This window comes from Sus scrofa, chromosome 12 (genome assembly GCF_000003025.6).
Source record: "Sus scrofa isolate TJ Tabasco breed Duroc chromosome 12, Sscrofa11.1, whole genome shotgun sequence".
NCBI classification, from domain to species: Eukaryota; Metazoa; Chordata; class Mammalia; order Artiodactyla; family Suidae; genus Sus; species Sus scrofa.
In genome coordinates this window covers 59836832-59859481 of record NC_010454.4, presented here as the reverse complement: position 1 = coordinate 59859481, position 22650 = coordinate 59836832, and the positions used below count along the sequence as shown (strand labels likewise).

The 22650-nt window shown below is 54.4% G+C and overlaps 1 protein-coding gene across 11 annotated transcripts in view; it reads right to left on the bottom strand.

Moving 5' to 3' along the window:
* Positions 1-22650, bottom strand: part of ULK2 (unc-51 like autophagy activating kinase 2) — a 71495-nt gene that overhangs the window by 18917 nt on the left and 29928 nt on the right. For 8 of the 11 annotated variants that reach the window (XM_021067929.1, XM_021067927.1, XM_021067922.1 and 5 more), the window contains 3 exons: positions 19546-19714; positions 12869-12929; positions 4779-4928 (listed from right to left, as the gene is read on the bottom strand). In XM_021067929.1, the coding sequence (XP_020923588.1) occupies positions 4779-4928; positions 12869-12929; positions 19546-19714 (380 nt within the window). The remainder of the gene's footprint in view (positions 1-4778; positions 4929-12868; positions 12930-19545; positions 19715-22650) is intronic. The other 3 variants (XM_021067921.1, XM_021067925.1, XM_021067926.1) reach the window with 2 other exon arrangements.

Genomic DNA, 22650 nt, shown 5'->3' with positions numbered 1-22650 from the left:
TCCCGGCTCCCCTCGGTCCCGGCTCCCCTCGGTCCCGGCTCCCCTCGGTCCCGGCTCCCCTCGTCCCCTCCCCCTCGGTCCCGGCTCCCCTCGGTCCCACCTCCCCCTCGGTCCCGGCTCCCCTCGGTCCCAGCTCCCCTCGGTCCCACCTCCCCCTGGTCCCGGCTCCCCTCGGTCCCGGCTCCCCTCGGTCCCGGCTCCCCCTCGGTCCCGGCTCCCCTCGGTCCCACCTCCCCCTCGGTCCCGGCTCCCCTCGGTCCCAGCTCCCCTCGGTCCCACCTCCCCCTGGTCCCGGCTCCCCTCGGTCCCGGCTCCCCTCGGTCCCGGCTCCCCTCGGTCCCGGCTCCCCTCGGTCCCGGCTCCCCTCGGTCCCGGCTCCCCTCGGTCCCGGCTCCCCTCGGTCCCGGCTCCCCTCGGTCCCACCTCCCCTCGGTCCCGGCTCCCCTCGGTCCCAGCTCCCCTCGGTCCCACCTCCCCTGGTCCCGGCTCCCCTCGGTCCCGGCTCCCCTCGGTCCCACCTCCCCTGGTCCCGGCTCCCCTCGGTCTCGGCTCCCCCTCGGTCCCGGCTCCCCTTCGGTCCCGGCTCCCCTCGGTCCCGGCTCCTCCCCGGTCCCAGCTCCTCCTCGGTCCCAGCTCCCCTCGGTCCCACCTCCCCCTGGTCCCGGCTCCCCTCGGTCTCGGCTCCCCCTCGGTCCCGGCTCCCCTTCGGTCCCGGCTCCCCCTCGGTCCCGGCTCCTCCTCGGTCCCAGCTCCCCTCGGTCCCACCTCCCTCGGTCCCGGCTCCCCTCGGTCCCACCTCCCCTCGGTCCCGGCTCCCCTCGGTCCCGGCTCCCCCTCGGTCCCACCTCCCCCTGGTCCCGGCTCCCCTCGGTCCCAGCTCCCTCGGTCCCACCTCCCCTCGGTCCCGGCTCCCCTCGGTCCCACCTCCCCTGGTCCCGGCTCCCCTCGGTCCCGGCTCCCCTCGGTCCCGGCTCCCCCTCGGTCCCGGCTCCCCCTCGGTCCCACCTCCCCCTGGTCCCGGCTCCCCCTGGTCCCGGCTCCCCTCGGTCCCGGCTCCCCCTCGGTCCCAGCTCCCCTCGGTCCCGGCTCCCCTCGGTCCCACCTCCCCCTGGTCCCGGCTCCCCTCGGTCCCACCTCCCCCTGGTCCCGGCTCCCCTGGTCCCACCTCCCCCTGGTCCCACCTCCCCCTGGTCCCGGCTCCCCTCGGTCCCGGCTCCCCTCGGTCCCACCTCCCCCTGGTCCCACCTCCCCTGGTCCCGGCTCCCCCTCGGTCCCCTCCCCCTGGTCCCACCTCCCCCTGGTCCCGGCTCCCCCTCGGTCCCACCTCCCCCTGGTCCCACCTCCCCCTGGTCCCGGCTCCCCCTCGGTCCCGGCTCCCCCTCGGTCCCGGCTCCCCTCGGTCTCGGCTCCCCCTCGGTCCCACCTCCCCCTGGTCCCGGCTCCCCTCGGTCTCGGCTCCCCCTCGGTCCCGGCTCCCCTTCGGTCCCGGCTCCCCCTCGGTCCCGGCTCCTCCCCGGTCCCAGCTCCTCCTCGGTCCCAGCTCCCCTCGGTCCTGCGTGTAGGTTCCCACTGCTTGCAGTGGCTCACGTGTCCTTCCAGAAGCCCTCGCTTCATGGACACACGCACGCAAACGGAATGTACAATCTTATTCTCACCCCGTTTTAACACAGGTACCATATGACACCTTGGCTCTGGGAAACGATACCACGCCGATCACTGTCCCTTTTCTTGGTCTTAGTTCCCCTTTATGGCCTTAAACCTCCTGAAAATCCCGGAGACTGTTCATGAAACTGGTTTTTACGGTATGAGAAGTTAACACTGCACAGTGTTGTTAGTTATTAAATCACTAACAACAACCAACTCATTACACGTAACGTGAGATCACAGAAACTGCTTCCCAAAGCGAATCGACCACCGAGGAGCGTGCCGTCGGTTCCGCTGCTGCCAGTCTCTATCGCCTCCACCCCAGGAGGCCGCCCCCGACCGCCGCTCCATCGCACGTGCCCCTTGGGGGGAGGACGTGAGGAAAAGGCCGCCTCCCGGAGGCCTGGCTGGAGGTTCTGACGCGACGACAACCGCCACCCAGCAAGTGCTCACTTCTGAGGCGGCTGCCGCGGGGCGCGCGCCCCAAGACTGAAGCCGCACTCTGCCCTGCTCTCCGCCGGCTGTCTGCTACCTGGAACGGACCTGCTGTCTACAGACACACGTTCTCCAACACTGGGCCATTTGGAAACAAAGGCTGACTGAGTTACGCAGATACTCCAAATGCTGACACACTACCCTCTCTCAGAGAGCTCCCTGGTGGTGAGCAGCTTACAGACCCAAGCGTTGTCACTGGTGTGGCACAGGTTTGATCCCTGGCCCGTGAACTTCCACATGTCACAGGTGTGGCCCCAAAAAAGTCACATTTGTGTCAAAATACCACTACCGACTTCGTTCCTTTTCAACCCAACAGCTGTGGATACCCCCAAGCCCAGCTGGCCAGCCCTCCTCTCGGGCCCCTGGTGACCCGTGAAAAGTGGCTGATCCAGGTTGCAACTAACCACACGAGCTCTCTTCCTTAAGACAGCTACTCCGACGGGCAGCCAACGGGCTTTCTACCTACACTGCAGGCAAGGCTGAAAGCTTCAAAGAGACACCACACTTCTCACGGCTTCACTAACGGCACTTGGTGCCACCCGTGTGGTGGGAAAGAGCCCGTCACCTTGACGGACGGTTCCAGGTGCCAGCATCTCCCGCCTCTGCCCGTGCGCCATGAGCGTGCGTCATGGCATGAGGCAAGCAGGGGCCTAGAATCACCACGACAACAGTTTCCACCCCGTGGACCCTCTGAACTGGAGCCACAGACCACACCTGGGGAACCACTTCAGTGAATTTCGCTTTTGCCATTTCACGAGGAACCTCGGAAGCTGCCCGACCTCAGCACACAGACGGCTTCTCTGGCAGGAGTTCCGCTGTCCCAGGCCGACCGTGACGCATCACGCATCAGTCCCCTCCTGGTGGGCACCTGGTATTGCTCACCCTTTGCTATTATAACAATGATCCACTTTGTAGACAGACAATTTTATACACTGGCAAGGACTATCCAGCCGCAGAAAATGTTGCCGGAAGCCGACGGCTGGGTCGAAGGACACACACGCTGCTCTGTGACCCGGAGCCTGGCACTCGCCATCTGCCTCTACACGACTGCATCAGGCGCTCCACACTCAACGCCCCCGAGAAAGCTCAGCACGGAGGTGAGGGAGGCGCTCTGTGCCCTGGGAAACTGGCAGAGCAGGTCCCCAGAGCAGTACATGCTTTAAGAAGATTTTTTTTTTTTCTTTTTACGGCTGCTCCCGCGGCATGTGGAAGTTCCCAGGCTAGGGGTCTAATCAGAGCTGTAGCCGCCGGCCTACACCAGAACCACAGCAACATGGGATCCGAGCAGCGTCTGCAACCTACACCATAGCTCACAGCAACGCCAGATCCTTAACCCACTGAGCAAGGCCAGGGATCGAACCCGCAACCTCATGAATCCTAGTCGGGTTTGTTACCCCTGCACCACAACGAGCTCCCTAATCCACAATCCTGTCCCCTCCGATTCTGGAGACTCTTTCCAGCTGACTTCCCGGAAGTGTTCTCCCCGGCTGTCACCGTTCTTTCTGGAAACGCCTCTATGAATTAACCCTGAGGAGCACGCTCCATTCACCTTTTCCACCTCGTCTGATTCACTTCTTTCGGATGCGTCCTCAGCTCTGTCTTCCAACGTTTGTTTTCATTTATTTCCGTTACTATGTTTCGCAACAGCCAAGAGGTCTTTTCTGCTTTGTTTTCTTTTTTTTTTTTTTTTTGTCTTTTTGTCTTTTGTTGTTGTTGTTGTTGTTGCTATTTCTTGGGCCGCTCCCATGGCATATGGAGGTTCCCAGGCTAGGGGTCGAATCGGAGCTGTAGCTGCCAGCCTACACCAGAGCCACAGCAACGCGGGATCCAAGCCACGTCTGCAGCCTACACCACAGCTCACGGCAGCGCCGGATCGTTAACCCACTGAGCAAGGGCAGGGACCGAACCCGCAACCTCATGGTTCCTAGTCGGATTCGTTAACCACTGCGCCACCACGGGAACTCCTGCTTTGTTTTCAAGAGCGCTTTGTCCTCGCTCACAGATGCGTCCTCTGCCCTGGGCCTGAGGTACCGGTTCTTCACCTAAGTTCTCCTCCCTCTGCACCCGCGCTCTCCCCGGGCTGCCCCTTTCCAGCTTCCGCCCACGGCCTCACCCCACCTGCTGCCACTGCGCCAAGGGGCGGGCTGCCCGTGCGTCCGCGTCTCTAAGGCACGCATGCCCCCCTCTCTGCTCCAGCAGGCACCGCCGGGCTCCCCTCCCAGGCTCCCCGAAATGCCGAAAGCTCTCGCCCACTCAACACTTTTCTCAGTTTACTTATCTTTGTGGATTTATGTCTTGGTCATTCTCTGCCTACGTTAGTGGGGGTTTACGACGAGGAAGAAGTAATATGTCCACGGTCTGCTCTAACTGGCGAGATTTCCTTTTGAACAAGTTCTGTCTCGATTCTGAAGAGTTACACTTATGGACAAATACATACATACCACACTAGAGTAACCACCCGACCAGGCTTAAACCTCGCTTAACAGAACCTCTACCAAGCAATGTGTGACTACTCACTTGTGCACCTCCGACACACACACGAGACCAGCCTGGCCACGGGAAGGGCCGTCTTCCAATAACCCCACCACCGGCTTCAAAAGGACGGCCACGGTCGGGAGGGGAAGCAGACGCGCGCTCACCTGGGCGAGCCGTGCAGACTTGCGCCGGGGCTGGCGGCGGACGTGAGGTTCTGCTCTATGCGCTGGTAGTTCCTTAGCTGGGTGGGGACTGGGACGGGTGCCGCTTCGCTGGGCGGGGGCGCCGTGGGCTGGCACGGCCTGCAGACACCGCTCAGGGAGAGAGGAGAGAAATCCACGTCAGGTCAGGCTCCCTTCCTGCCACCCCCTGGCGATGCTCAGAGCAAGCTTTTGACGAAGCCGAGTGGTCGCTTCTGAATGCCCCTAAGAAGCGATCGCCTCAGACACACACATGAAGCCAAGACCACAGCCGTCCTTCAAAGGCCCCTGCGGGCACCCACGGGCATGCCGAGCGCTGAGACGTGTGGGGAGAAGGGCACGCGCGCTCCTCCACAACGGGGCCCCGGGCCGGCAGCGCCCAGCGTCGCGGCTCAGACCCTGCTCCTCGCTCCTGCTGGGAGGACAGCACGCGCCCCGGGACCTGGGCTCTGATGAGGACGGACGACGCAGCGCAGCTCTCCGAGCACCCGCCCGGCTGAGTCCACCCCTGCGTCCATCCCCTTCCCTCCTTGCTTTTCATAAGTCCACCCGCTGTGCTCCCTAGATGGCTTCCCACAACACAGCCTGCGACATCAGGGGACATCAGGGACAACGCTGGGCCTTCAGAAAGATGACTTATTTCATCTTTCCGCCCTCCTGTAATTCTAAAAAAGCCACAAAATCTCCCGCTTTTCCCAATTACAACATTACAGAATTAGATTCCATATTTACTCATCTAAACAAATGATACGATTATCTCTTTTTTTTTTTTCACTTTTGAGGGCCGCACCTGCAGCATATGGAGGTTCCCAGGCTAAGGGTTGAATCGGAGCTATAGCTGCCGGTCTACACCACAGCCACGTCAAATCCAAGCCATGTCTGCGACCTACACCACAGTTCACAGCCACACCAGATCCTTAACCCACCGAACGAGGCCAGGGATGGAACCCGCATCCTCACAGATCCTAGGTGGGCTCGTTTCCGCTGCGCCACAACGGGAATCCTGCCAACCTCTCAAGTGTCCCTTCAGACCGGAACCGTCAGAGGATCTCAGATGTAAATAACAAGAGAATCTCATCCGTTCGCCCCCTGCGCCTCACCACCGGAGCCCCCACTTCGCGGAAGGGATCACTCGTCCACGTAAATCACGACACTCCCCGGCTTCCCCGGCCACAGCGAGCACGCTGTGTCGGCTGGGTCGGTCGGTCGGTGGGTGGGTGCGGGGGCTCTACCGTGGGCCCCCCACCCCGAGCAGGACCTGCCTGGCAGCGCCCTTGGAACCGCAAGGGGACGGCCCCAAAGCCGGGAGACACTTGACTGCCGTGGGCCCCAGAAGTGAAGGCTCCCCCGCCTTCCCTGGAGGTAAGGACACGAACCCCGGGGGACGGCAGGCCGCTCCCCCGCCGTCTTCCCAGCAAGGGGCTCCCACCGGGTGCCTCTCTGTTTCACCACGACTCCGGGAGAAGATCCCGAGGTTAACCAGGGCTCGGGGCGGCAAGCCCCCGGCCAGTGTCAAGGGGCACAGAGCAAAGGACCTCCGCGAGGCCCGGGGCTGCGGGGACACAGCAGGCGTCCACTCCGAGAGGACAGGCCCGCCGAGCCCGGGGCACAGAGCCGGCCTCCGTCCGAGGCTGGGAACCCGGTCTTCCCAAGTCTGACGGCCTAAAACTGCTCCCTAAAAAGCGGGGGAAGCACGACGGCGAAAAATGAAATGAAACCAAAAACCGTAATGACAACGAGACGGTCCCCCAGGGGTGAAGCCAAGCCCTCGCAGTGCCCACCCGCAACAGGGTCCCCTGGGCGGGGGAGGAGCCGCGGTTCGTCCGGGGAGCGCCAGGGCCCGGCGAGGGCAGAGCCGCAGACGGCCTCCTCCGGGGGAAGCAGCGGAACCGGGACGTCCACACTCCACGGGCTGAAACCACACCCTCAGAGGAAGGCGGGCAGCCGTCAGGTCGGCACAGAACGGCTCATCCCCAGGCCTGACCTGCGCCGAGGGCCCCGGGCTGCCCCAGAGCACGTCCCCACCTTGAAGCACCACGGTCCGCAAACCATCACCGCCGCCACCGACCGCCAGGAGAGCGATGTTGCCCGGGGCACCAACAGCCACCTTTGACAAATGACACTGGACGCTACTTCTCAGCGCAGAGGCGTCCTGAGACATCACCGCACACGGAAGGAACTTCCGCTCCAGCTGCACGGCCTTCACTCACAAACCAGCAGCGCCCCAAACTTCCCGGTCCCAATTTGGAGATTTTTCCACAGTGTGTTTATTCTGGTTTTCCTCTTGAAACATCCCTTCCAAGCGCTAACATGCGTCAACACCATTAAGCAGCAGTTTAGCAAGTCTGCACACAGCAACCCGGAGGCACCGGTCACCTCCACTCGTCACAGGTTGGCAAACCAGTCAGTGACGGCCACAAGCCCCAGCTCCCAAGCCCTTGTCAGCGATGGACGACATGAAAACCTCCAGGGGGCACTGGGAGGGCACTTCCCTGCTGACCCTTCCCAGGCAAGGAGAGGGCACGGGACTGAGCTGCACGGCGGTGTCTCTGCCCCACTGCACATGCGTTCCTGTGCTCCTGACCCAAGCAACGGGTTCCTGAAATGCAGACTAAATCTATGCCCAGCATGCCGCAGCACTGGAGGCCAAACCCCTCAGATCCTAAGACTCTCAAGGGCTTTCGTTAATCTCAAAGCACGTGTGACAACAAGGTCCTGCCGATGCCCACAGGGAACGACATCCAGTCGCTTGGCACAGAGACCGTGATAGGAGATGCTAAGGAAAGAAATGCATGCATATGCATGACGGGTCACTTTGCTGCATAGCAGAAATTGGCACGACACTATAAATCACCTAGAATATAAATTATTTTAAACAAGAAAAAATGATGCACAGAAGTTGACCCAACATTGTAAACCAACTATGCTTTAATAAAAATGTTTAAAAAAGAAAATAATACTTAAAAAGGTATACATGTACGACTGGGTCACCTTGCCGTACAGCAGAGACTAGCACAACACTGTCAATCAACTGTGTTTTAATCAAAAAAATTGTTTTTAAGTATCAAACGAGGAATTCCTGCTGTAGCGCAGCAGCTTAAGGGTCTGGTGTTGCTAGAGCTGCAGCTTCGATTTGATCCCCGGCCTGGGAACTTCCACATGCCTCAAGTGCAGCCAAAAAAAAAAAACCAAAAAAAAATCAACAGCACCAACATGCATTTCCATCAATAGGTGTTCTGGAGCAGATATGAGAAAGTAAAATGCTACACCCTGAATTACATTTTCCTGGTATCAGAATAGAACAAGTTCTCCAGGAAAATTCCTGACCCCTCGACAAAACCTACTCATTTCAATACAATAAAACATTTCAAAGTAATTTCAATAAAAGTGAGGGTCTAAGGAAATAAATCTTTTCTTTTCTTTCTTTTTTTTTTTTTGTCTTTCATCCTTTTGGGGCTGTACCCACAGCATATGGAGGTTCCCAGCCTAGGGGTCTTATCAGAGCTACAGCTGCCAGTCTATACCATAGCCACGCAGGATCCGAGCTGCATCTGTGACCTACACCACAGCTCATGGCAACGCCGGATCCTTAACCCGCTAAGTAAGGCCAGGGATCGAACCCGCAACCTCATGGTTCCCAGTGGGATTCGTTTCTGCTGCGCCACAACGGGAATTTCGGAAATAATTAAATCTTAACGGTTCCATGAAGAGTAGTCTTTCACTTGCATCAAACCATTTTAAGTTTGCATACGCGATCATTTTTTAAATCTCTGTTTTCACTTACACTTAGTGAAAGTATTATTTTTCTTTCAAAATATTCACTACCACCTTCTGGACCCATTTCTACAACCCTGGTGGACTGCCTGCCACAAGCCTCGGGAAGCAAACTGACAGAGCAGCTCTGTTTGGGATATGCTGGCCTCCAAGCAGAGGGAACAGACTGCTGACAGGAGAGAAGCTGCAGAACCACCATGGAGCTCTGCCGCTCCTCTCCCCCCGCCTTTGAGATCTCCAAGTCTTTTTGTGTAGAATCTAAGGGGGAGTTCCCACTGTGGTGCAGTGGGTTCAGACCACAGCGGCATGGGTCACTGCAGAGGCACAGGTGCAGTGGGTTGAAGGATCTGGCAATTACCATAGCCGCAGCACAGGCCACTAACCGCAGCTCAGATTCAGTCCCTGGGCCGGGAACTTCCATATGCTGAGGGTTTGGCCATTAAAAAAAAAAAAAAAAAAAAAAATCTAAGAGACAGAAGTGCTCCCAAACTATCAATCTATGTTAATGGGTATACACTAAGATGCAAGTTGTGCCCAGTACATAAAGTGGGGGGCTTATACTCTATAAGAGTAGAGTTTCCCTATGCAACTCAAGTTGTTACTCATTTCAAATAGATTGTTATAACCGTAAGTTATTTCATGTAATTGCAGTAGCAACCACAAAGCATATACCTACAGAATATAGGAAATTAGGAGAGAATCAAAGTATATTGGTACAAAACTCAAAACACAAAGGTAGTAAGGAGGAAATGAGGCACAAAAGAACCACAAGACATAAAGAAAAGTAGCAAAACGGCAGTAGTCAATCTTTCCCTGTTAGGCTGACAATGAAAGGATGGACAAAGATATTTCGTGCAAGTGGTACCCGAAGGAGAGCAGGGGGTGGGTATGTTAATACAGAACAAAGTGCATTTTCAGTCAGATGCTTGTAAAAACAAAAAGTCAGTGTTATACAACACCAAAAAGGTCAATTAACCAGGAAGACACAATTATTATAAATACTCACGCACCAAACATCAGCCTCCCAAATAAATGAGGCAAATACATGGCAGGATTGAAGGTAGAAAAGACAACTGTACAAAAATAATTGGAAACTGCAACCCACACCTTAGATCATAGACGGAACAACCAGACAAAAGACCAATAAAGAAACAGCAGCCTGAACAAACCACAGATGACTGGACCTAACACACACCACGGAACACTCCTCCCACCAACAACACATTCTTTTCTAGGACAGACCACATGAGAGGCCACAAAACAAATCTTAACAGATTGAAAGACTGAAATCACACAAAGTATCTTCTCCAATCAATCACAATGGATAGAAACTAGAAATCAATAGCAGAAGGCAAACTAGAAAATCCATAAATACAAAGAAACTAAGCAATACGACTCTAATAAAACAACAAATGGGTCAAAGAAGAAATCTTAAAAGAAATCAGCAAATATCTTGAGAAAAGGAAAACACAATATATCAAAACTTACGGGAGACAGTGAAAGTAGCGCTATGATGAAGTTTGTAGCTTGCATTAGGAAATATCAAAAACCTAGCTTTATCCCTCAAGAAACAAGACAAAGAACACAAACTAAATTCGAAGCTAGCAGAAGGAAAGACATACTAGGCAGATGTACAGATGGTACACCTACATTTTTTCAGAACTCTTTTTCTAAAACTCTGGTTGTCTTCATAGGGAGACAAGGTGTACCCCATTAGAAGGAAGGAAATAATGAAAATTAGAGCAGAGGTCAAGAAAGTAGAGAAAACAGAAAAACAATAGGAAATATTTTAAAAACTAAGAGTTGGCATTTTTTAAAGTAAAATCAATGCAATTGACAAACCCTTAGCAAGATTAACTAAGGAAAAAAGAGCAAAGACTCAAAATCAGTAATGAGAGAAGGACTATAACTAATGCCACAGAAATAGAAAGGATTTTAAGAGAAAACTCTATGAAACAACTGCTTACCAACAAATTGGATAATTTAGAAGATAAAGATAAAATCCTACAAAAACACAACCTACCAGAGTTCCTGTCATGGCTCAGTGGTTAACAAATCCAACAAGGGACCATGAGGTTGTGGGTTCGATCCCTGGCCTTGATCAGTGGGTTAAGGATCCAGCGTTGCCATAAGCTGTGGTGTAGGTCACAGACGAGGCTTGGATCTGGCATAGGCTGGCAGCTACACCTCTGATTAGACCCCTAGCCTGGGAAACATCCATATGCTGCAGGTGTGGCCCTAGAAAAGACAAAAAGGCAAAACAAACAAAAACCACAACCTACCAAGACCGATCATGAAGAAAAGAAAATCTGAACAGACCCATGACAAGTAATGACACTGGATAAGTAAATCAAAACCTCCCAAAGAAAAGTCTAGGACCTGATGGCTTTGCTGGTGAATTCTACCAAACAGTTAAAAGACTTAGCACCAATGCTCCTTAAACTCTTCTAAAAAACTGAAGGGGAGGGAATACTCCCAAACTCACCCCAGGAGCTCGGCATTACCCTAGGACCAAAACCAGACATAGATACTACAAGAAAACTACAGAATATCCCCGATGAAATCTGATGAAAAAATCCTCGACAAAATACTAGCAAACCAAATTCAACAGCACAATAAAAGAACCAAACACCATGCCAGATGGGTGGATATACACCACCAACAAAATGAAGGACTAAAACGACATCCTCATCACAGCTGATGCGGAAAGAGCATCTGCCAAAATCCAACGCCTTCTCAGGATGAAAACACTCAATACACTTGGAACAGAAGGAAACTGCTTCGACATAATAAAGGTCATATACGAAAAGCCCACGGCTGAGGCATACTCAATGGTGAAAACTGAAAGCTTCTCCTCTTTGGTTGGGAATGAGACAGGGCCGGCCACTCTCAACACTTCCATTCAACACAGAATTCCTAGCCAGGGCAATTAAGCCAGAAAAAGAAATAAGAAACATTCAAATTGGCAAGCAAGAAGTAAAATTATCTCTGTTCACAGACAATACGGTCTTAAATGTAGAAAACTCTAAAGATTTCATATGCAAAAAAAAAAAAAAAAATTTTAAGTAGTAAATTCTGCAAAGTTGCAGGACACAAAATCAACACACAGAAATCAGTTCTATTCCATTACACTACCAAGAAACAACCCAAAAAGGAAGAAAACAATTTCACATACAATCGTATCAAAGAACAAAATACTGAGAAGTCAGTCTAACCAAGGAGATGAAACACTTGTATGATGAAAATTACAAAACAGTTAAAAGAAATTGAAGAAGACATCTCATATGCATGGACTGAAAGAGTCAGTACCGTTAAGGTGTCATTAGTACCACCCCACGTGTTTTACACACATCAGTGCAATCCCTATCAGAATTCCAATGGTGGGAGTTCCCGCCGTGGCTCAGCAAAATGAATCTGTCTAGTCTCCATGAGGATGTGGATTCATTCCCTGGCCTTGCTCATTGGGTTGGGGATCCTGCAGTGCCATGAGCTGTGGTGTAGTTCACAGATGCAGCTTGGATCCCGTGTTGCTGTGGCTGTGATGTAGGCCAGCAGCTGTAGCTGCAATTCAACCCCTAGCCTGTGAACCTCCATATGCCACTGGTGTGGCCCTCAAAAGCGGGGGAAAAAAAATTCCAATGGCATTATTTGTATAAATAGAAAAATTTCCATCCTAAAATTAATATGGAATCTGCAAAGACCCAGAATAGTCAAAATAATCTTGGAAAAGAAGAATAAAATTGGAGGTCTCATAGACCTTAATTTCAAAATATATTACAGAGCTACAATAATCAAAACAGTGTGGCACTGGCATAAAGACAGACCTAGAGACCAATGGAGCAGAATAGAGAGCCCAGAAACAAACCCTTGTGTATACAGACAGTCTCTGACAAGCATCCCAATGCCTCTCAGAGGAGGAAGGACAGTCTCTTCAGCAAAAGGTGCTGGAAAACTAGACGTCCACATGCCACACGAGGCAAGTGGACCCTCATCTTACACCACATACAAAAATGAACTGAAAATGGATTAAAGATCTAAATATAACAATACAGTATATAACCATATAGAGAGAGACCTGTTGCACAACACTGTGAATATACAATATTATTGATCTCAACCTCAAAAATGGTTAAGATGGCAGATTTTATGTTTTTAACCATAATTTACTTAAAAGGATACATTGTGAAACAAATTTTAGAATCAAGAACATAGAGTTCTATTATTTTACTCACATACAAAAAAATATGAAAGAAAATTCAGTTAAATATATGCAGACATACCCTCCACAGACCAAGAACTCATTAGAGGCGCGCCTGCCAGCAATTCCCACTGGCATGTCATCTAAAGGAGAGAGAGAAACACAGTCAGTTCCGCTGCACCAGCTGCTGAAAAATGTACATCGCTCCAACATGATTATAAGGAAACAATTTCATCACAGCACAAATTTACCATTTGCTTATGTTGTCATTTCACCCCTGGGTAGCAACCATTGAACATGATGCACAGCTGAATTCACAGGCTGCAAACATCAGGTCTTTTCAAGGTACAGCATCATACTAAGTGCAACGTGTATTTATTTCTTCACCAGTTTAACAGATGCCAAATCTATGCCACTGTTCTTATCACGTTCCTTTTCCTACGTCATGGTCAAAGGTTTTGAGTGCTGCGCCCCTAATCCCAGTCTGCCCTTCAACTCTGGCTTTCACTCAAGCACTCTGCAGGGTGTGGTGATTTTTACGTCACATTCTAGCACAGCTGCCTATACACAGGTCACTCTGATGCTGGGGCACCCCACCCCCGAGCATGACACGCTCCTGGGTCTCTGATGGGCGGTTGCTCAAGATGCCGTGGAAGCCGGGGCCTCTGAGACCGACGCTGCAGACCCTCTTTGCCTGCTCAGATGTCATCTGTCCACGGGCACAGAGCGCAGCTCAGAACGCAGGGGCCCCCAGCCCGCGTCCCCACCGTGGCCACTAGATCACACGGCTCCGTGTGCTCTGAATTCACGGGGCTGCCACGGTTTAACACATGCTGCTGTGCAACAGCGGTGTTGACCAAATAACATACATTTTTCCAAAAACAACGCTAATCTCAAAATACTCCAGAAGGGAACAATAATCACAACATCCCCCTGGCCCTACACTGAAGTGAGAGATACTGGGTCCCTGCTCTCACGGAGCTCCTGTTCTAGCAGGGCAAGAAGGTAACGATATCGGGGGTGATGAGACGTGTGAAACGAGGCCATGGAACCTCATCCTGACCAACGGGCAGCAGCATCGCCCGGGACTGGAGCCTCCCGGACATGCCCAGTGAGGTCGCCCCACAGACAGAAAGACCCCCACACAGATCTTCAACGGTCATCAGCGGTCCTGCTGTCACCGTCATACCATGTCATGATCCTGAAATGGTAAGGAAGGCGGGAGGAAGAGAAGAGGGTGACAGGAGCAGAGGAGTCGACAGCCACAAAAATCCAGAGGCTGGAAAGCTGATGCCGGTGCTCGCGGGTCCTTGCAGGCCCAAGAACTAGCATCCCTGGCCAGCAGAAGGCACGCCCACAAGCAAACCAGCTTACACCACAGATCTCCAAAAGGCGAAGTGACTGGCAGTGCCAGCTGACTTTCACAGTGGTGCGGAGGGCAAGCCTGCGAGGGTTCGGTCCGTCTGGCAGCGGGCAGTTTCACTTCCCCCGCCCAGTGAATATCGGGCAGGCAACGCCAGCGCCCAGACAGGACAACAAAGGCAGCGGTTCAGGGAGAAATGCTGGGGAGCGGCCACCAGGCGGGCACTTTAACTCACGCCGACTACGGGACCGCCAGCCCTCCCTCTGCCACCAGGCGGCCCTCACGTGGCGTCGGGGACACGCTCTTCAGAAGCCTGGCTGACCTCTGCCGGGGGATCCGCGCAGCCCCCGGAGAGGAAGCCGTGCAGGCCAAAGACTCACGCCTCGCCCGGCGTGGACTTGCTGTCCGAATACGCTTTCAAATGACATTTCAATTGTCCACTCTTCACTGTCAAATACAAAAACAATTCCCAAATGTCTAAGGAAAGAATCTAAAACAAACCCAAAAAAGGACTCCCAAACCAACTTGGGGGGTGAGGACGAGAACCAGACAAGCCTTTTCCAGGGAAGAGTTGAGAAACGTATGTCAGCTGCGTCTTCAGGGACCAAACGCTGCACCTGAAACCAGACCCACACTGGGGGCGGGGAAACGGACTGCTGACAACTGGAAACACGGGGGCGTAAGCGAAAAACGCAGGAGTAAGGAAATCAAACCACTCGAATGAAGAGCGATGGCAGGACAGGACAAATCTTACTTATTTATTTTTGCTTTTTAGGGCCGCACCTGCGGCATATGGAGGTTCCCAGGCTAGGGGTCGCATCGGAGCTACAGCTGCCGGCCCACACCACAGCCACAGCCACAGCCACACCAGATCCGAGCTGCGTCTCTGACCTGCGCTACAGCTCACGGCAAGAATGGATTCTTAACCCACTGAGCAAGGCTAGGGATGGAACCTGCGTCCTCACGGAAGACAAGAAAACCTTTAAACAAGAATCTTCTCTGCCCACGTGGGCCTCCTCCCTCATCTGCATAAGCAGTTCCCTTAGGAGACCACCTGGCTGCCTAACCTTGTCGGGGTTCCTACCGGCTCTGTACACACAGACCCAGATTGCGCAGCTGTCGTGTCGTTTGATCTACAACCCCTTGTCTCGAAAACTTTCAGAACTCTGCTTCTTCTTGCGGCTGCGCCCACAGCAGGCAGAAGCTCCCAGGCCAGGGTCTGAACCTGCCCCACGGTAGTGACAGCACTGCACCCTTAACCTGCTGAGCCACCAGGGCGCCCGTGTAACTGTGCTTTGCCCTCTGACAGGCAGAGCAGCCCGTAGAACTTTCTGAAAGACTCTCAGCAGGTTATCATCCACAAATCGGCTCAAATAAAACTCTCCATTTCTCTCTCAGATCAACTATTAATTTTCTGGAGATAGGAGTTAAAAGAAAATTATGTAAGTTGGTGCAGCCACAAGGGAGAACAGTGCGGAGGTTTCTTAAAATGGAACTGCCGTATGATCCAGCCATCCCACTTCTGGGCATGTATCGGGAGGAAGCTCTAATTTGAACACATGCACCCCTGTGCTGACAGCAGCTCTGTGTACAGAAGCCAAGACATGGAAACAACCCAACGTCCACCAAGAGAGAAACCAATCAAGAAGATGTGGCACATACTTATCCACACTGGAGTGCCACTCGGCCATTTAACAGAATGAAATGACGCCACTTGCAGCAACACAGGTGGACCTGGAGAGGAGCCTACAAAGTGAAGCCAGAGAAAGATGAAGACATACTATCGTTCATATGTGGAATCTAAAAAAATGATACAAACGAACTTATTTACAAACCAGAAGCAGACTCGCAGACACAGAAAAGAAACTTATGTCTGCTAAAGGAGTCTGAGGCTGACATACACACACCACTACAGATAAGACATACGAACAACAAGGGCCCACTGTCCCACACAAGGAACGATATTCGGGATCTTGTAATAAATAGCCCAGAATGGAAAAGAATCCAAAGGAGAACACATAAATGGACATGTAACTGAATCACTTCGCTACATACTTGAAACGAACGACACTGTAAATGAACAGTAACTTAAAAAAAAAAAAAAGGAGTTCCCTCTGTGGTTCAGCACATTAAGAACCTGACATAGTGTCTATGACCCATGACAATGCAGGTTCCATCCCCGGCCTCAATTAGTGGGTTAAGAATCCAGCGTTGCCACAAGCTGTGGCGGAGGTCACCAATGCAGCTCGGACCTGGCATTGCTGTGCCACAGGCCGGCACTTGCAGTTCCACTTCGACTCCTAGCCCGGGAACTTTCATAAGCTGAAGGTGCAGCCATTAAAAAAAAAAAAGCTCCTGCTGTGGTGCAGCAGGGTCTGCAGTGTCTCTGCAGCACTAGGACGTAGATTCGATTCCCAGCCCGGCACAGTGGGTTGAAGATCTGGCACTGCCACAGCTGACACACACGTGACAACGGCAGCTCAGATCTAATCCCTGGCCTGGGAACTCCATATGCCATGAGGCAGCCAAAAAAGAAAAAAAGAAATGGAAAGTTATGGAGGAGTGACCAGTCCCACCTATGGTACAAGAGCAGCATATGTGTCCCCTTCAAAAAACAAACAAACAAACAAAAGTTCCGGTCGGGCTCAGTGGTTAACGAATCCGACTACGAACTATGAGGTTGCGGGTTCGATCCCTGGGTCTGCGCAGGGGTTTAAGGATCTAGCATCACCGTGAGCTGTGGTGCAGGTCGCCGATGCGGCTCGGATCCTGCGTTGCTGTGGCTGTGGTGTAGGCTGGCGGCTGCAGCTCGGATTCAACCCCTAGCCTGGGCACTTCCATGTGCCACAAGTGCAGCCCTAAAAAGAAAAAAAAAAGAAAAGAAAAAGACACTATTTTACATATACGACACACTTCACAAGAACACATTTTTCCCAGTTCAACAGAAGGCTCTGGGGAACCCTAACAAATGCTGCAGGCACGTCCAGAAGATGAGGACGGAGAAATGACGCCTGGGGTCAAGCAGCATAAAAGACCTTGACAGGAGCAGTTCGGAAGAAAAGAAAATTTAAGACAACGTTTTTACAAGCACAGAAAAACCACGGAGTCCACCTGAATAAAACCAGAAGAAAGTATAAATACACCTCAAAACACCCTGAAGAAAGAAACCTAAACAAGGGGGCAACAGGAGCATCTTCCGCGGACAACCCAACGCTGTCAAGATCTGCCCCTCACAGGGCCACGGAGTCAATTCCACTCCTGTCTAAACCCCACGCTGTTTTTTGCTTGTTTGTCTGTTTTGTCTTCTCAGGGCCGCACCCGCTGCATGTGGAGGTTCCCAGGCGAGGGGTCGAATCGGAGCTCTAGCCGGCAGTCTACACGGGAGCCACAGCAACGTCAGATGCCAGCCTCGTCTGCGACCTACACCACCGCTCACGGCAACGCTGGGTCCTTAACCCACGCTCCCCCCCCCCCCCGAAAGGAATTCCAGCTAAAGTGAGGCACCGAGACAACCCTGGAGCGGCACGGCAGAGGCTGTTCGTGGGCACAGCCTGTCCGCATCGGTATTTCACAGAGCGGACGCTCAACGCGCCCAGAGCGCCCATCCACCTGCCAGGCCTTCTGGCCTGAGGACGTGGTACAGACACACCGAGCAGCAAACAGGCGGAAATAATCCAATAAGCAGGGCGGGGATAAACGGCGGGTGAGCTGCCCTACAAAACTCACACGTCAACCTCACCCAGGTCCACACCGGGATAGAGCCCAGACACACAGCCGAGACCAGGACAGCCACAGAAACCAACAATCTACCTAACAGCGAAAACTGCCCAATCAGGAGTTCCCGTCGTGGCGCGGCAGAAACAAGTCCGACCAGGAACCGTGAGGTTGAGAGTTCGATCCCTGGCCTTGATCAGTGGGTTAGGGATCCAGCATTGCCGTGAGCTGTGGTGTACGCCGCAGACATGGCCCGGATCTGGCATTGCTGTGGCTGCGGTGTGGGCTGGCAGCTACGGCTCCAATTAAAACTCTAGCCTGGGAACTTCCATGCGCTGTGGGTGTGGCCCTAAAAAGCAAAAACAAAAACCTGCACCATCACAAAAACACGCTAAGTTATGTACGGACGCAGGCACGTGAGAATTTCCAACCTCGAGGAAGAGCCTGTCTCCGGCGAGGGCGGCATGAGATGAGGGGCTTGGCTGCACCCACTCACTGTATACCTTTAAAGAAGCATCCGGAACACAGATGGCAAAAGGGTGGCGGAGAGAAAATTAGCTTGCTGGATGTGAGCACCTGCTGCACTATGTTGTCTGCAGTGTACTGCAAACCTTTAAAGTCTTGGCCGCTTCATTTAGTGAAATAAAGATGGCTTTTCAAGGCAGCCCCAGGCACTGATCACACGCTGCTGCCCACTGGGAGGCGCTGTGCGTGGCCCCCGGCCGGGCCAGTGTCCTGGGCATGTCTGGTCTGGGGGGCCACAGCTCTCACGGCGACCAGCCCGGGGCCAACCCCCGCCGCCAGGGCCTCTGGACCCAACGTCCCCAGCCTTCCGCATGTGCACAGCCAGCTCCCAGCTCTCCTGCCCTGGCCCAGCACGAGCGAGCCACGGTTCCCTCTTGCGGGCCCTGCCTCAGTCCTCCCTGGCAGCTTCCGGGGTGCTTCGCTGTGCGGCATCCGGTCAGCCTGGATCGGCCGGCCTGCTGTGTGCAACGCTCTTCCCTGAGCTCGGGCGGCACCTCCTGAGGCACCTCCAGACTGTTTTTAAAAAGACACTTGGGGGAGTTCCCGTCGGGGCGCAGTGGTTAACGAATCCAACTAGGAACCATGAGGTTGCGGGTTCGATCCCTGGCCTCGCTCAGTGGGTTAAGGATCCTGAGCTGCCATGAGCTGTGGTGTACATCACAGACGCGGCTCAGATCCAGCGTTGCTGTGGCTCTGGTGTAGGCCAGTGGCTATAGCTCCAACTTGACCCCTAGCCTGGGAACCTCCATATGCCTTGGGGGCAGCCCTAGAAAAGACAAAAAGTAAATAAATAAAATAAAAGGACCCTTGGAGTCTAAACTACTTCTCCAAAAGAGGTCTTCCTTTAATGCCTTTTCTTAAATTGAATTTCTCTCACTCTGCTGGCTTCTCTGCTCCTCGCCGTTTGTGTACAAATGGAATTTGAGGCCATTTCCTATCGGGTTCCCACCCACCTTCAGAGCCCAAAGCTCCAGGTTTACAGATGCCGACTAAGCAGATTGTGGGAAGGTGGGTATCTAATTCTGGGACCTCCACCAATTCGTTCAAGCGTCTGTGTGAAAAGAAGCGCGACGCAGAGCGCGCGCCGTCAGGGCTGAAAACGCTCGTGCGGGAGGAACGGAAGAGACTTAGCGAGTGCGAGCGGAAAGGAGCCTCACGCGGGTGCTCGGACGAGACGCTGTGCGGAACCAGCACAAAGTCGTCCGTGTCGCAGGAGGAGTTCTTGCTGCTGGAGCTGGCAGAGTCTCGGGACAGGTGCAGAAAGCCGGCGGCGCCCGGCGGTGGGGACGAGGCGCTCTCCTGAATGTGCTGCGCGTCTGCAAGGGACTGAAACCAACAAGAGAAAATTACAAGAGGCCTCGCAAGACACCGCGAGTCCCGACAGCCATCAAAGACGTTCTTTTTCTTTCATCAAAGTGGGCGCAGAGGTCAACCCTATCGAAGACGTTTAAAAATCAGAATGCGTGTATGTGTACGAGGGGGTCGCGTTGCTGTCTCGCAGAAATGGACAGAACACTGTAAATCCACCGTACTTTGAAAAAAAGATTTTTAGCAAGCTCTTCAGAAAACCTTTCCCTTGGGGAAAAAAAGCACCGTTTGAAGTATCTCTGCATCATGACTTCTAAGATGTTTTCCAAAAATGATACTTAGAAGCGTATCCCTCCCTCATCACAGGGGCACGTCCGCCTCTCCTGAGACGCCGGAGGCGGGTTTCACCGTCTCAGCCTCCCCGGCTCTGCACACGGCCTCGCCCAGCAGACACTCACTCAACAAAGCGTCCCCGGACTTTAATGACCCCCTGCACACAGCAAGTTGTCAGGCTCCAGTGAAGACACATTGTAAAAGGGACCGCAAGAGCGCCCAGCACACAGAGCAGTAAACCAGAAAAGAGACCTGCCTGTAAGCCTGGAGATGCACTCGTTTCCAGAAAGAACGACGGAGGAACCCTCACAGGTGCGGGTGTCTCCTCTTCTCTCTCGTTAGGGGAGAGAAAGGACAGGCAGGGGAAAGCCCAGAAACCTATTTAAGCCAATACTTGGGGGTGGCGTAAGCAGCTACCTGTCTCTTGCCCGTGGCTGGTTCAGGGGCAGCAGTGACAAGGCTGACTGAAGGTCACCGTGCAGTGGCCTCCTGCCACAGGGAACCTCACGACCTGCATGTCAGGTCCCCCATCTCCCGTTTAACCCTGGTTTCTAGTAAGAAAAGGAAAAACGCGACATAACGCCCTTTATTTGTTTTTCCATCTTTGGGATACAGCGCAGATCTTCTTTTATTTGCATCCCGATGAACTCATCCGAAGCTGAACAGGTAAGGAGAAAATAAATGCGATACACCTGGTCCGAGCCTCCCTCAATCATGCCCAGAACACTGCCCTTCCCTCACAGTTGGGCAAAGTCATCTAACGCAAAGCCTGTTTTGAAAGGAAGGGCTGACCAGCTCGTGGACTTACTGAAACACGCCCTGAGGGTGAAAAACACCTGTCTTCTGGGCACAGAACGCTGCCACACAATGCCCCTTAAACCCAGGCTTCGACTGCGGGCGCCCCGGGAGCGCCACCGCGGAGCACGTCGGCGGGTCTCCCTCACCGCGAGGGGGGTGTGTGTCGGAGGGCACCCTCTGAAGGGCGCCTGCGCTGCAGGGTCACAGGGAGAAAGGCAGGCGGGGCTCAGGTCACACGGACAGGGCACCGTGTGTCACCGACCTTCGGCCCTACTCCGACCCCGCGTCAGACGCACACACAGGACTGAGGATGAGGGCGCCTGCCCAGTGGCCGTGGAGCTGGGCTGGGCTCCCAGGACCCAACGCCACCACCGCCTCCAGGGCCGCTCCCCTCCAGGCGGGAGCTCACGTCCCTCCTCTGTTGACAAAATCCCCTTTGGCGAAGAGCTGTGTCCTGGCTCGACTCCGCTCTCTACCTGGGCTTTGATCCGGCTCCCGCCTCCTCGAGGACCCGGGTCAGCTCCCTCTGCTCCCGACTGTCACCCTCTCCCTTTGGTCTGGCTTTTCCTCCTCTGCACACGCACTCAGACCGACACAACCCTTTCAATTACCGCCGTTTTCTTCACTAATCTTCACACTCCCACCTGCTATGTGACCCGTCACCCACCATAATCCACTTTCTGCCTCAACCCTCCAGTAAAACTGCCTCTATCAGAGTTCCCTGGTGGCTCAGTGGGTTAAAGACCCGGCACTGTCACTGCTGTGGTGGCTCGACCCCTGGCCTGGGAGCTTCTGCGTGCTGCGGACAGGCCCCCGCCCCCAAGGGCCTCTGAGAAGTTTAGCACCAAGTCGCACAGCCCTCTCTGTGGACAGCCCTCCCCTGCCCCTGCCCCTCCTGCCGGCCCACCGCCCCGGGGCCCTGCGCTGGCGCTCCTGCCTCCTCTGGCGTCGCCTCTGCGCTCCTGGGGAGGAGGGGCGTGTGCAGCTCCCCCAGGCGCCCCTTCTTCGTAGACTCCCCTGGGACAGCCTCCCCTTCCTCCCTCCACAACCCGGCTAACAGAGGGCGACCACAGCCAGGCTCTCCACGCGAGCTCAGGCCACTGCTCACAAGCCTGCCCCACACCAAGCATCGCCTTTGCGCTCCCCGGGCTCCCCCAAACCCTGTGCCCTTGCTGAGCGGCTCCCTCAGAGGGCACCCACCCAGACCCCGTGACCTTCCTCGTCCTGAGGCCCCAGTTGGAGCCATCTCCGAACTCCTTTCTCTTGCCCAGCCCGTCTTCCCTGCTGCTACTGCTGACTCGGTGCAGGGCCTCGTCCTCGAGAAGAAACTCAAAGCAGACCCAAACACGAGCCCCAACCTCTGCCCTTCGCACTGGAGGAGGCCTCTGCCGGTCTCTGATCCATCCCGCTGCGACCAGGAGGACGCAGCGCTGCCACGCGCACTGGCCGAGCAGGCCTCCACTGGAGACTGTTCGCTGGCTCAGGACAGAGCCCGGCCGGCCGCCTCTGCGCCCAGCCCGGCTCCTGCCCAGACGCGGGCCCTCCCCGCCCTCGGGCTCTGCTCTCCCCCCACGTCACCAGAGCTCCCCACACCCCCGACAGGACCGTCAGAGAAGCCTGCCCGTGGGGACAGCAGAGTTCCGCCCGCCTGTCCGTCCGTTCGGGTTGGCAGGGGCGCAGGCGCTGAGCCTGGCTTTCGGGTGATTCTAACACACCGCGGGGGCCGGGGAGGCCCCGATCCTTGGGAGTCGTCCGCGTGCGAGGCCCTTCTTTCAGGAGCTCACCTGAAGCGCTCTTCCGAGCCGCCCAGGGCCGCTTGGGGC